Source organism: Sparus aurata, chromosome 4 (assembly GCF_900880675.1).
Source record: "Sparus aurata chromosome 4, fSpaAur1.1, whole genome shotgun sequence".
In the NCBI taxonomy this organism is placed as follows: domain Eukaryota; kingdom Metazoa; phylum Chordata; class Actinopteri; order Spariformes; family Sparidae; genus Sparus; species Sparus aurata.
The window spans coordinates 6,253,035-6,267,385 of NC_044190.1; the positions used below are offsets into that span (position 1 = coordinate 6,253,035).

The 14,351-nt window shown below is 41.4% G+C and overlaps 1 protein-coding gene across 18 annotated transcripts in view; it reads right to left on the bottom strand.

Annotated features, from left to right (window-relative positions):
* Window positions 1-1,362: 1,362 nt before the first annotated feature.
* Window positions 1,363-14,351, bottom strand: part of neo1a (neogenin 1a) — a 171,556-nt gene continuing 158,567 nt past the window's right edge. For 3 of the 18 annotated variants that reach the window (XM_030414316.1, XM_030414313.1, XM_030414307.1), the window contains exons 18-29: window positions 13,366-13,504; window positions 11,891-11,998; window positions 11,342-11,536; window positions 9,710-9,742; window positions 9,402-9,467; window positions 9,067-9,202; window positions 8,719-8,963; window positions 8,114-8,206; window positions 7,635-7,805; window positions 5,734-6,021; window positions 4,236-4,372; window positions 1,363-3,680 (exon numbers count right to left, since the gene is read on the bottom strand). In XM_030414316.1, coding sequence (XP_030270176.1) covers window positions 3,528-3,680; window positions 4,236-4,372; window positions 5,734-6,021; window positions 7,635-7,805; window positions 8,114-8,206; window positions 8,719-8,963; window positions 9,067-9,202; window positions 9,402-9,467; window positions 9,710-9,742; window positions 11,342-11,536; window positions 11,891-11,998; window positions 13,366-13,504 — 1,764 coding nt within the window. In that variant the 3' untranslated portion in view covers window positions 1,363-3,527. The other 15 variants (XM_030414326.1, XM_030414315.1, XM_030414312.1 and 12 more) reach the window with 14 other exon arrangements.

Genomic DNA, 14,351 nt, shown 5'->3' on the forward strand with positions numbered 1-14,351 from the left:
GTTTCATATGAAGACTACGGTGAGAAAACATCAGCAAGAAATCTGATCAACTATTTTTTATCTTGTACTTGAGGTTAGTCAATCAGTGTGAGAGTATCTAAATACAGGACATAAAACAGGACTGAGCTGTGAAATAACTTATGAAACAGTCTTACCAATTTGTGTTGTGCAATTAACTTTAAGTTTAATTAAGGCAGTTCTAACTATCTATCTAAAATAAGCCTAATGTGATGCTTTTTTTTTTTCAACTGTTTGAGGCTGAAACACAGCTTTGTGTCCACATTCATGTCGACCAAATGTTTTAAACCTCAAGATGAAGCCTCAACTTCAGGAGTAACAATTCTTTTCATTACAAATTAATCTATTTTCAGTCAACTAGTTTGTTTGATCTATAAAACTAAAAGTCACTCAAGATATTCCACAGAACCTGTTTCAAGCGGTTGAGTGTAGGAACTATTTTGTTTGTACTGGGCCGGGACGACATATCGATACAGCAATATATCATGATACTTTCTCTTGAGATGCATTTATCGATGTGTTGGCACCAATATTTTCATTAAGACATGCAGCACACGTGATGATGACACACGTGAACATGGACACGCTGCAGTCCGTGTGTGATAAAGAGGAACTACGTCTACTCGTCTCATCTCAGCAGGTGTCAAATCCTGTGATGCTGACGACACAACCCAGAGAATGAACACATAATTCCTGCACTTTGCATTTTTAATATCAATATTAAATATATATATATCAATTACCACACAATCGCTGGATCTTGATACTATTGTTATTGTGGGCAACGTTTTATGAACCGTATCATATCACGAGTTATTCCAGCACCTACTTTCTACCAAACTACACCCACCACACATATCTCTGCACAGAATAAAGCGTGCATCTATTTATCTCTCATGGACTAGGGGCTCATGATCGTGACAGCTCAGGATGGAAGTTACTGGCGTATTCCATTAGCTAGCATAGTTGGCTTAGATAGCTAGCCTGTCGCCCATGGGCGTCTAAGGTGATGTGGTTGGAGGGTGTGGCTTGGTTAAGAGAAAATAGTTCCTACATGAAACTACTCACAAGGACTGTGGATTATCTTGAGTAACTAGGTCATGATTTCTGGATAGAGACATTGCTGTTCTTGAGAGAGCCATCTAGTTCCAATATATCAAAGAGAAGTCAGACATCTGTATGCACAAAATCTCCCAAACTCAGCAACTAACACCAAAACTATTCAGATGACTGCAGGTCAGAATAAATTGATTGTATTGATTGTATTCTGGATTTTTGTGTGAAGTGTCTGTTTAACAGCTGAAGGAGCTCCAGGTCACGTGTGATGAAAAGAAGACGAGCAGAAACATTTACTTTGTTAGTATTCATAATAGTTTGTATACACAATGTATAGGAGCACCAATAAAAAAACATATTTTTTTCCAAACCTTTTTTTCAACATTTTTTAAAAAGCCACAGATTTTGTTTTTTTTTCCTACAGAAAGCAAAGAAAGCTCTGTACATGAACAAGCAACAACAGAATTCCTCATCGTGAGTTGCGGAGTGAAACAACTCGGCACCTCAAATTCATATCATCTCTGAAGCAAAAAAATGAACATAAAAAACAAGACCAGCTGCCTGCTGCTTACCTAGGACACTACGTTACACAAACAGCTTCTGATATTTAAAACACAAGATATGTAAGAAATGTACTTTTCAAAAATTGTGAAAAAGTGCAATACAGGTTCAACTGTTTACAACTCAATAGATTTCCCAAATGGAGTTCGGTCCGTTTCTCCCCCGTTTGTTTTCAATCATTTTTTACCCCAAAACTTGTTCCTTGTTGAATCCATAGTTAAAATCTCTTACAGTTATATTGACATTCATGACGATGTACATTTATGAGAAACATGGTATTCACAAAAGTAGAGCAAATTACTATGATTGCGAATGACAAATTCTTTGGGTAAGAGGGTAATGAATGAAAAACTAGTTTCTTAGATGAACTTTTTTTTTTCTTTTTACATCAGATTTGTTTACAGAACAAGCTTCTTTTTTTTTTTCTTCTTCATACAAAAACTACCATGTAAAAAAAAATCCGGGAGTCCCATTCAAAAGGCCAACATCTTTGCATCATAGAAGATTTGTAAAAGAACCAGGGCGTCTGATGAAGAACAGCAGAAATACAGCAAACACACTCCGCTGTGGGGAAATGCACACGTGGTTCAGCAGTACAGACGTCTGAAACCAAATATTGGTTTTTTGGAAACGTTACACACACATTCGACCGAACTTCTCGTATAAAAGATAACTCGTCTGTTGCAAGTGATTGATTGATTGACTGGGTGCCATGTGAGTTTTTTCCTTCCTTTTTTGTGTTTTTTTTTTTGTTTTTAGGAGGGGTGGGGGTCAGCGCCCTGAGTCCTTGGTACCCCTGACCTGTGAGGAGATACTGTCAAGTCCCACAAACCTACACAGAAACTGCCATGGCAGTAAGTGACAGCACGACACCCGTGGAAAGTCGAGTCGTCTCGACCGCCCGACATACAAACACGTTGGTAAGGCTTTTAAAACGGAGCTCCCACAACAAAGAAAAGACTGAGAAAGAAGACGTTTTAATGTACAAAGCGGGCAACACAATGCCAGAGAAGAATGTACTGTAGAAACACATCGGGCTTCTCTCCCCTCGTGATATGAAAACTGAGCATCAGGACTCCCACTCGCATCCAAATAATAATAAATGAAATACGGGAAACATCAAAGAATGAGGCAGTTTAAAAAAAAAAAAAAACACAACATATGTACATGTTTATAAGGATATGTGTGTAAAAAAATAATACAATAACATAAAAAATAATAAAAAGTCATGGCACAATATATGACACAAAGGGGTAAAAACAAAGAAATGTTTATGAATAATGTAGGCTTGTAAAGGAGGGGGCTGATATCCAATGTTCACTTCACTGAAACGGCCCAATAGATATACAAAATGCACAAAGAAAACACTAATCAAACAAACACTGTGTGGACTCGCCGCATGAGCACCAACATCAAAACCAGCATATTTTTGGACTTTCTCCTTTTGACGTGACACCGAATCAACCGCCGTCTCATCCCGAACACAAAGAAAATCTATCGCACTTATTTTTGCTGAGGAAAAAATCTCACAATCTTCCGGTTGAAAGCGACCAATGTTTTAAAAGTTCATTGTCTCTGAGAATGGTTCTTCATAAAAAGATGAAGCGTGTCACTTTTTCTTCCCTCTCATGGCGATCTCCTTCCTGAGACTGAGCAAGGTGAGCCGGAAAAAAGTTCCTAAGTTTCAGTCTGGAGTTTTGTTTTTTGTCTGCAGGGGGACGAGAGAGTTTTCTTGGGCACAAGAAGCCATTTTGTGTCCAGCAGCCTCTGGCTCCCAGGGTTTATGTTTGGGTGTGTTTGTTTGACTTTAGAGAGTGTGTGTGTGTGTGTGTGTGTGTGTTTGCGGATGACAGAGACTGTGTGTCTGCGTTTGTGGAGGTGTGTGTGCATGCTCATGGCGCTGTGGTGATGGCGTTCAGGTCCTTCATGAGGCCCTCGAGGTGGGCCATCTCCTCGGTCAGCTCGTCGGGCTCGTAGCTCTGAGGGAGAGGAACAGGGTTACTGCGAGGGGCGGGGGAGGGGCAGGGGGGGAGGGAGGCAAGCACCTGGAAGGGGGGGAGGGAGGGAAGGAGAAGAGAGGAGAGGAAAGGAGAGGAGGAGAGGGTCAGTCAGGGAATCTCTCACAGAGGACGGGGGAGTCGTATGGGTGGGGGGAGTCGTATGGGTGGGGTGAGGCGAGCTGGGGGGGATGGGTCAATGGGACTGAAGCCACGAAAATGAAGCAAAAGCAAAACATCCAGAACCAAAGAGACGCCAACAGATGGCCAACAGCCAACCAAGGATTACGACATGGAGGTAAAAATCATTCCAGTGATGTTAAGATCAGTTGTTAAATGAATTGATCAAAAGGCAGCCGCCACAAATAAATGGTGAGATTTGAAATTGGAAAGAATAAAAAGAGAGAAAGAACAAACAGAAAATGTGGTTAAAACCAATTCAGTTTAAAGTGTATAATCCAGTGCCCAAAGGAATCTGACATGGATCTGGAAGGAGTGCGTGATCAGTATAATTCCTTAAGATAAAAATATTCCATGTTCACCACCATCAGGCCTAAACACGCTGCAGTCCTACAGGCAGCCAGTGTGGGGCGCTGTACTCACGCTGTCTACATCCTCCAACATCTTGCTGGTCTCTGGCACATCGGGGGCATTGGGCACAGTGACGATCATCGGTGTTCTTGTCCTACCTAGTGTTCCAATAGAGGCTGTTTTAACGACATGAGGGTGAGTGGGAGGCCCTGAATGTGACACACAAACATACAAATCAACAACAGTCAGTGAAGGCAACAGATGACACTGCATTTAACCAGATTATCTGATGAATGATTACCACATAGTGCATCATCAATCCTTTTCATCAGAGATCCTGGTCTTTGCCCACTCACAGTCTGAACAGTCTTGATGACCGTCAACTGTCTTTTTAAAAAAATATATATTTTATTTTTAATTTTTTCAAGAACAAAGTTACAGTTACAAACTGACAAAACAAAACCAAATCAAGGAAAAACTCATTATCCACAAGGTGGCAGAGTAAAAAATGAAATGAATTCACAATGACAGGACAATAGACAGTGGAAAAATAAAAAATAAAAATAATAATAACAACAACAACAACAATAATAATAATGATGGTAATAAATGAATAAATAAAATACAATATGCAATAATTGAAGATACAGAGAGAGACAGGGTAGCATCACTGCTCATAGATCATGCCAAGCCAAGCTCAAATGCGGGGAAATCAGTCAACCTGGTGTGCTGGTAGATTTTCCATACAAATTAAAAATGGTTGCCATATTTTGCAAAAAGTCTTACTTCTTTTGATTTTTTTTTGCTATTGATTTCACATAGACACATTTTAATTGGAAGGGGGGGCGTCTGATTTCCACTTTGCTGCATTACATTTCTTAACAATTGTCAAAAGGATTTCTGTAAGTTTCTTAGCATAATTTGTCTCAAGATTGGAATTAGTGAATTTCCCTAATAAACAAATTCCAGGGTCCAGTGGAAACGTAACTCTGTGGATGTTTGATAGAGTTTCACAGTTTAGAACACTGACAGGTAGAATGAAGGAATGTTCCTTCCTCCGTGCCACATCTAAAACAAAGAGGTGATATACTGGAGTTGTATTTATGTGGGGTAATATACAGCTGATGCAGGAAGTTGAATTGTATCAGCTTATACCTAGCATTTAAAGTAGAGGTGACCCCATCTCTGCACAAGTTCCTCCAGAACTGCTCCTCAATAGTTATTCCCAGGTCCTTCTCCCATTTAACCTTTGATCTATCCATAACTGGTATTGATAAAGTCGACATAAGAGCTGTATACACCCTTGAGATAGTTCTAAATAATGGTTGGCCAGCACGACACAGATGCTCAACTGGAGACGTGAGGTAAATTCCAGTCTCCTTTTTGATTGGCTCTAATAAAGTCACATAACTGGAGATAACTAAGGAAATCTTTATTTGTCAAAATGTAGTTTTCTAGAGACATAAATACTAAAGAAATCCTTCTATCTTAAAAAGTTCACAGAGTTTATACCAAATTGTCTGTCAAACAGTCTTGTGCGTGTGTTTCAGGTGCGTGTGTGTGTGCTCACCGGTCTGAGCCAGCAGGGGAGTGCTGGGCAGAGCAGGCGACTCGTACGTTGGATGACCGGTGGCTGGGATCGCAGGTACGGCGAAGCTCTTGAGCGGGTGGGCGTGGGCGTGCGGGTGAGCCGGGCGGTGAGGGGGCAGGTTGCTGGAGTAGCTGGGCTCCTCCTCCGTGGTGGTGGAGCCGTGATAGCTGCCCTCGGGGTCGGCCATGATCTCCGAGGGGCAGGAGGCCTGGGAGGAGGCGGTGGCTGGAGGGAGGGGCTCCGAGCTGGGGGTGTTCCTCACCGACTCTGGAGACGCAGCAGAGATGATGAGCAGATGAGTTTAAAGAGTCATCTTCAGCATCTTATGATATCAACTGTATTACAGACAAACCTATGATGTTTATAATACTCACATTGTAATGACTGATTTACTTTATAATAACCATCATTAAAGGGATATTCCGGTGTAAGTTTAATCCAACCGTGAAACTGTGTTAGACTCCCTCTCGAGAGATCAAGTTAGCAGACCGCGAGTTTTATCAACCTCAGAAACGACCGCACCACAACAATACACTACAGTAAATGGATCCAAATATAAACCGCCACCAAAAAGCCATAAATAATGCTCAGAACAGCACCAAACTTCAGCAACATTAGAAATAGGGTCTCAGCACATAGTCCGGGGCATCTAACCTCCGCTAGCTTAGCTGGATTTCTATTGGGAAGCTAAAAACAGATTTCAACTCTCCTCCATCAGCTTCCGGGTCGGGGAAGTCCCGACGCGACGATTACCGAGTGCGGTTAGAAATGCTCAATTCTGTTCTTTTCCCTGCCCGCTCTCGGTAATAACTGTTATAAACTGGCAGGTAAGACACATATGACCTTTGACTGCTTTTCCATGGAGTCATAATCATACATTTTCATCCATGAACCGCGGAACTCTACTGCACTCGGTAATCGACTCGTCGGGACTTCCCGTCAACAGGAAGCTGCTGCAGAAGAGTGGTAAATTTAGTCAGCTTTTCAGTAGAAATCCAGCTAAGCTAGTGAAATTTTAATGCCCCGGACTATGTGCTGAGACCCTATTTGTACTGTTGCTGAAGTTTAGTGCTGTTCTGAGCATTATTTGTGGCTTTTTGGTGGCGGTTTATATTTGGATCCATTTACTGCAGTGTATTGTTGTCATGCGGTCGTTTCTGAGGTTGATAAAACTCTGTAAATTAGCGGTCTGCTAACTTGATCTCTCGAAAGGGAGTCTAACACAGTTTCACGGTGTGTTAGACCATGGATTAAACTTACACCGGAATATCCCTTTAATAAATGGTTTATTTGTAGTTGATTAATCTTCGGTTAAAAGTTATCCATTCCATAATCCACTTATTCAACAACTGTACAGGTATATACACATAGTTTTAATGTTACAATCTAAATCATGTTTATAGATGAATACAGTATAAGGAACAGTGAAATAACTTAACTAAAGACTAATTAACAACAAACTGACCATTGATGTCTTCTTTAACTTCCTAATCTATAAACATAACATTTTTGAAGCTGCAGCCACCGAGAATGTTAACCTGCTCTTTACTTTACAAGCTATATAATCCATATTTTTGGGCCATCGATCAATCAGTCGTTGAGTCCCTAACTGTTCCTGGATTGTGAGGAAACAACCAGACGGCACAAAGCTTTAATGGTTGGCATGTCAACTGCATTCCTGATGACAAAGTTGAGTTTATGTTGTTAAAAGCCGAGGTGAGCAGAAGAGAGCGTCAAAAGAGAAGAACGGTTAGTAACACTGTGGAACACTAAAATATGAACATGGCAGCTTCATGTCGATGAATGAGGAAATGAGAAATCAATGAATGAATATGAGCCTCTGTCCTCCTCCTGTTGTCCAGCAGGTGGCAGTGTCTCACCTGTAGAGTCCACCCTGTCTAGATGGGAGATGGGAGAGGCGCAGGCGTGCGGGCGAGGGTGCCCGCTGCCCTGGTGGTAGAGGTAGCTGCGTGTTGGTGACACCAGGCTGCCCATGTGATAATGGTGGTGATGGTTATCAAGGGAATGGATGGGGTGAGCGCTAATCACAGCTGTGAATGGAAATGGATACATACACACACATACAAACACACACAGGACGAGATGTTAAACCGGCTGTAATGATGGAGATGTTGGAGTATTACTGGTGACACACACACACATGCAGTTCTCTTTAAACACATCTGAATTCTCTCTCCGTCTGTCTCCAGATTCAGGAGGGAGGACATTTAGAGAAACACACAATAACAGCGAACATTTTGTATGAAGAATGAAATGTAATTTAGCATGAGATATATTTGGAAATCCGAAATCTTTGTGCTCCTACAGTTCTACTCATCACTCACACACACACACTTACGCTGAGGCGGCTGTGAGTCAAACGGCATCATCATTTTAGGCCTCATCCCTCGTCGGCCTGCTAGTGTAGACATGCTGTCCTCTGATTCGTGGCCTAAAAGGTACGGTGGAAACCAGCCAATCAGAAAGTGCCGCTTCTCTATTAATCTTTTTGTGAACGATCCATCTGTAGATCTCAGGATCATCAATCAGTTTATATCACTGGGATTTGGTTGGATTTTTAAACGTCACACTTCACATTCTTTTTCTATGAAGTGATTACACTGAGTGGATTAACTGCACCTGCAGAAATTGCAGTTATGAGTATAATGTATGAAAAGCATGAAATGTTGTTCATGATTATCACAAACACCACAAAATTCTGCAGAACTCCTCCGGCCGTGCTTCTGGAAGCAAACCTGAGGTTTTAACACATTTCCTGCCTGAAAAAAAACAACAGTTTTCTTAGTAAAGCTTCCAAAATGTACTTTCCAGTCTGCCAGCCAAACCCTCGAAGTTTGCACAGTGTTATTATTCATGTAAGCTCAGGCAGTAAGGTGGAAATTTCACTTTGATCCCATTCCCATAACATCAAATTTTAAGTCTTCCCCCCTGGGCAAGACTGACCACGGTAGGAGTTGCGCCGCTGCTGCAGGTGGGGGTTGTTGTCCAGGCTGCTATCGGCCGGCGTGATGTCCTGGGAGGTGCGGGGGATGGGCGTTTCTGTCATGACTGGGTTGGGGTCTGGCGACTTGTCCATGGGCTTCAGTTCCAGCCTCTCGTGGTGAATCCAGAGATCCGGTGGCTTCAGGTCTTTGGAGTTTCCCTTGTATTTGTGGGAGCCGTTTGAGGACTTGGAGGCAGCCCGCTTTCTGCAAGAGAGAGCACGGAGGTAACGATGAAACACTGATCTCATTTACAGAGAGATGGTGGCCAAAGCAGGAGGAGGAAGCTGAGTGTGACTGAGCTTCTTACTTCTTCTGGTGGGACGTGGTGCGGCGGGTGCACAGGAAAGCCCCGACTACCACAACGATGATGGTGAAGGCTCCCACTGAGATGATGATGATGATGACCAGGATGTGATTTTCACTTCCTCCCACCCCTGATTTACCTCGAGAGGAGAAAGACTGGATTAGGCTCAATGCATGTGTAAGTACGTTTTTAAGAGACACCAACAGGGGAACACATCATATTTTAATACAACAGAAAATATGGAACCAAACTGGCAGGTTTCAAAATGCACAGAGGACAAGTCCAACTTTCATACAATCAGATCATGATTTGAGAGTCGATGGGTGGGAAAAGCTTACCAACTCCATTGACAGGGTCCTGTGGTGGGTGTCCCTGAGGCCCATGTTTTGGTGGAACATTTGAGGCTGATTCAAAATAGAAAGAAGACATGATCCCATGAAACTCAAGTGTTTTTACAACCTCTTCTGATGTCACATTTACTTCTCTGAGATATGTTATAATCTCAACATTTCTACAAGCACAAACAGATTTTGCCAATCATGCAGCCCAAGTTCTCCTCAGGCCAGGAGATGGAAATCTTTACAAAGAGAGAAACACAAGGTGCAGAGTCAGCAGTGGAAGACAAAAGTGTGGAGGGGGAATTTACCTTGGTCATTAGCCATTTTGTCAGAGGACTCAGCTTAACAGGCCAAAGGAGAGCAGGGAGGGAGAGACAATAAAAAGCAAAAAACAGGTTAGCTGAAAAGAGCAGCAAGGGAGATGGCGATAAAGCCAGAGTCGAGAATTGTGAGGGAAAGAGAAAAACTAGAAGATTGAGAAAAAGTGAGAAAACAGCAACAGTGTCCGACAGACCGAGCTGACAGCAAGAGCAAAGCTTCTAAATACAAGTTTTATACAACTAGTACATTAAAACACGCGCTGACTTTCTTTAAGACACCCCAGTCAACACGTTATATTAGAGTCCTTGTCCAAGACTACAGAAGTGTTAATACAAGCAATATAAACAGCTTTATTTTCAGATTATAGGAAACTTAGAAGATATATGTTGACTGAACATTGATAAAAGCCTTATGAGTTTCTTATAACTGTATAACATTACAAATACATTTAGTGAGTTTAACTTACCTATTATATTATTGATAAACCTCTACTAAGCTTTGGTGTTTCTTTTTTAAGACATAATACATCATTTATTATGCCCTTAAAAGCATTTAGCTATTGAATCTACTGAATCTAACGCATTAATTTCACACTAAACATGAATGTTTTTGGCATTTTTATTCACACTCAGAGACTTAATGTTAATAAGCAGCTCACAGGGACTTATACAGACCACATTAGCTCTTAAATACACCTGGTATGAGGACTTGAATGTAAAGTGCTGGATGCAGTCCTGTCAGAATATTTGGATAAAAAGAAAATTCAGCAGCTACAATCTGATCTGAAATGTCTCTTGAGGTAAAACTGTCTGACCAGTCTTGCAGTAAGTGTTTCATCTCCAACCAAACAACACGGCCTGGGAAACGATCAGTGTCTCCGCTCTCAGGATACTTTGTCACCTCATCACGAGAGTTTGCCTAAAGTGTTGACTAGAAAACTTAATTAAGTCAGGACTTCCAGCACTATATGTGGTTGTTTGCCATGCTAGAGAAACGCCACATTGCTAGAATTTGATTTGTGATATTATATAATGACAGGCTTTGTGTCATTAAACATTTAACCATGCAAATCCTCCACCAGGTGAGATATGTTTGAGTATGAGAAGCTTTGTTATGCCAGTGAAAGTCAAATGTTAAACTTCATTAGTCTATTCTTTTGGACAGTCGAGGGCAGAACAACTGTACACGCTGAGACCAATTAAAGCTCATTTAAACACATTTATCTGTTACTCAAACTGGACATTCTGGACTGCATTTCTTTGTCTCACTGGAACCTCAAACAACACACCTAACCCCCCGCAGCCTCCCGCAACCCCACGCAGCCTCCTGCATCCTTGTGCAGCCCCTGCATGATCCTAATGTAGAGCTGTTATCCTTCTGAATGCCAACTAATGACGCTGTTATGGCAGCTATGACATTTTAGCTAACAGCTGCCCATTTACACATTCAGCAGATGTCAACATTAGCATTCACTCTGAGTCGAATTTGTGGCAATCTGACTAATGTAGACATCCATTCTGTCTCTTTAGGAGTCCACCAACTCCTGGGAGGAATTTATGACTCGAATAGCAAGCTGTGATGATATATGTATAGTTATACTCCCATCTTGTCAAACTTACTCTTTGGAGTGCGGAAGTGTACGGCCTCAGACATCGGGCCCATGCCCTTCGAGTTGCGGGCCTGGATCTTGAAGTAGTAGGTGGTGTCCAGTGTCAGCTCCTGGATCTGGTGGGTCAGACGGTTACCTACCACCGGTTCAATCACCCAGTCGTGGACTTCAGCGTTTACATCTGTACTGTAGTAAATGATATAACCTACAGCAGGGAGAGAGATACATTTAACATTCAGTGCCGTGCAAAATAAGATCAACTATGATGTGTTGGTGCTACTTCTTCCAAGTCAAACTGCACAATCAGAGTCATGTATCTGCAATATATCTAGTTTTAATAAAAGGGCTTAAGTGCAGTGATCAGATGGAGCTTCCTCTCTGACCACTGCTGCATAAAAAGTCTTAAAAGTGCAAATAAAATACATTTTAAATTGGACATTTTACATTATTATCATTTCATATGGGTTGTTTTCAGTCCAGAATATTTTTTTGTCATATATTTGTTAAACGTGAGCAGAGATTCATTCATCTGTGCCACTGTGAAAGGGTTCAGACTCACCGGTGATCTTCCCGTTGGCCTCAGAGGGAGGCTGCCAGTTGACGATGATGGTGCGAGGTTTGTTCTCTTTGCTCACCACCGTCACGTCTTTCGGGGAAGAGCTGGGAACTGTGGGAGGGTTGAGACTGTTAGTATGTGATATGAGTAACCCGTGTGAGCGTTTGCATACACGCACATACTGAATACTGTATGTTCTCTCTATATGTGGCCTATTGTTTATCACTTCTTTATACTTGTGTGTGTGTTTTTATGACCTTGCAGATGTAATTCAGTTGCACGCAGACTCTTGCGCTCACACACAAACCCCTGGCTGGGCACAAATGAAAACGAGCTGTTCTCTCTTAAACATAAACAAAAGAAAACCTCTGCATCTTTGTAATAGTTTAATAAATCACAGTTCAATAATGCATTGAAGAAGCAGTTTAAAGGAAAATTAGTTTTTGTTTTCAATGCCTGGTTTATTGTCAGGCAACTTTTAGCTCAGCAATTACAACTTATAATGTCGAATGAGCTCCGACACTTTTCAGCTCACAAGTTCAATATGTTCAACACTTGGCACAGAGCGCTGCAGGAATTCTATACAGACACTCGGGGGATTGTATGTTCTCAACACAGGCTGGAGACGGATTTAAAAGGACTGTATGTTGCCATGGTGACAGCAGTATGAGTATTATTAACACTGATACAGTCAATTTGTGCACTTTTGCACCAGTTGACTCAGGGGAGGCTGTAATAATCTTTCCTTCTGTGATTTTTTTACTCTTACATGCCTGAAGTTAACACAAGTGCTTCTCTCCTTTACGTAAGCATTTACTGTCATTCCTCAGCTACTGTGCCGAGCAAAAGGCAACATAAAGTTGTGACCACTCAAGTTCAACATTAACAGAGTAATGACCCAAAACTAGAACAAAATGTTTTATGTTCGTTAAGCTTGAACCCCTAAAAGACTCAGGTCTCAGTCAGTATTCTCCTCAGGCCGAGACTCCGGGCCAAGGCTCTGCAAATCAAGAGAAACATGTAAACAAATACGTTGTTTTAACACAAAACCGTAATATTATTATTATCATTAATATCATTATTATTGTTGTTGTTGGTTCATGATTAGTCAAATCACATATTTTGCATGGAAGCCGAGTTAGTCCAACTTCCTCCTCAGAGCATAGAAGCGCTGAAATAAAATTCTGCAATCAAAAAATGTTGTGCTGGTTTCCTCAGTTTCACTTGCAGTAAATTTGAGTTAATCTTTTGATAAATACCTTTTTTTATTAATTGGCCTATATTAAACCATGAAGCCTCATTTCCTCAGGTGTGTCCTCACCTTCCCTTTGAGCTGTAAAAGGTAAAATGTTACTCCCAGCCAGCCAGGAGCTTGTTAGCCTCTTGATTTTTGTGTTTGTGATCGTGTACATTTTGTGTTTCCTGCTAAATGATCTGAGTGTGTGTCTTCATGTGTGTGTCTTCATGTGTGCTCCTACTGGTTTCAAAGGTGGTGCCCTGTGCAGTCATGCTCCACGTGCTGGTGCGGCGTCCTTTGGTCACCATGACGGAGAACTCGTACAGTGTGTTGGGCTTCAGGCCCGTCACCATGTGGTTCAGGCTGGTGGTGTTGGCCATCTGGGGGGAGACACACACACACACACACACGCACCCAAAAAAACAACAGTTCAGTTTGTTTGATGACACAATACATTCAGAATCACTGAATACTGATTAAGAGTTTCACAGCCGATCTCATATTATCTTTTCTAACACAAATGATTTTCTTTATCATCCGTTTGCCTTCTGATCATTTTCAGGATTAATCGTTTCATATTTTAGTCTACAAATGTGAAAAATAATGCCCATTACAGTTTCCTCATGCTCAAGCTGACATCTCTAAATGTCTTGTTGTCTCTGATTAAAACTAGAAACACTTAACACATTAAGTACACTATCAAATAAAGACAAGTGCAGGAAGTCCTTATAAGTAAGAAGCTGGAACACCTTTAAACAATTATTGCATCATCATTAATGTTTCCTCTCAGCTGATTGTGTTGAGAGTTCACATGACTAATCACAACTCTGGATTTTGTGCAGAGTTTAGCATTTCACACACTGACCACTGAGTGGAAGCAGAACCTTTTACATGTTGTGTTGTTCCATCGGGTTTTATGTGGAATACTTTAATAGTTACACCTGTACGATCTGGTGTCACAATGTCTGTTGCGTACAAAGTTTAAAATATTCCCTTTTTCAGGGTTTCTGCTTGTTTGAACAAGTCAGGTTTTAGACTTTTTAAGACCTTTTTAAGACCATTTTGAACTAAATTTAAGACCTACAGGAAGTACGAAAAAGTAAGGAAAAATGCAGTCTGAGAAGTGTCACAGACCTCCCCTCACATCAATCTTGAGGAGAGAGGTACAACTTTTTACATCCAAATCTGTTGCAAATATGTTTAGCAACGGTGTTCAAAATCCAAAGC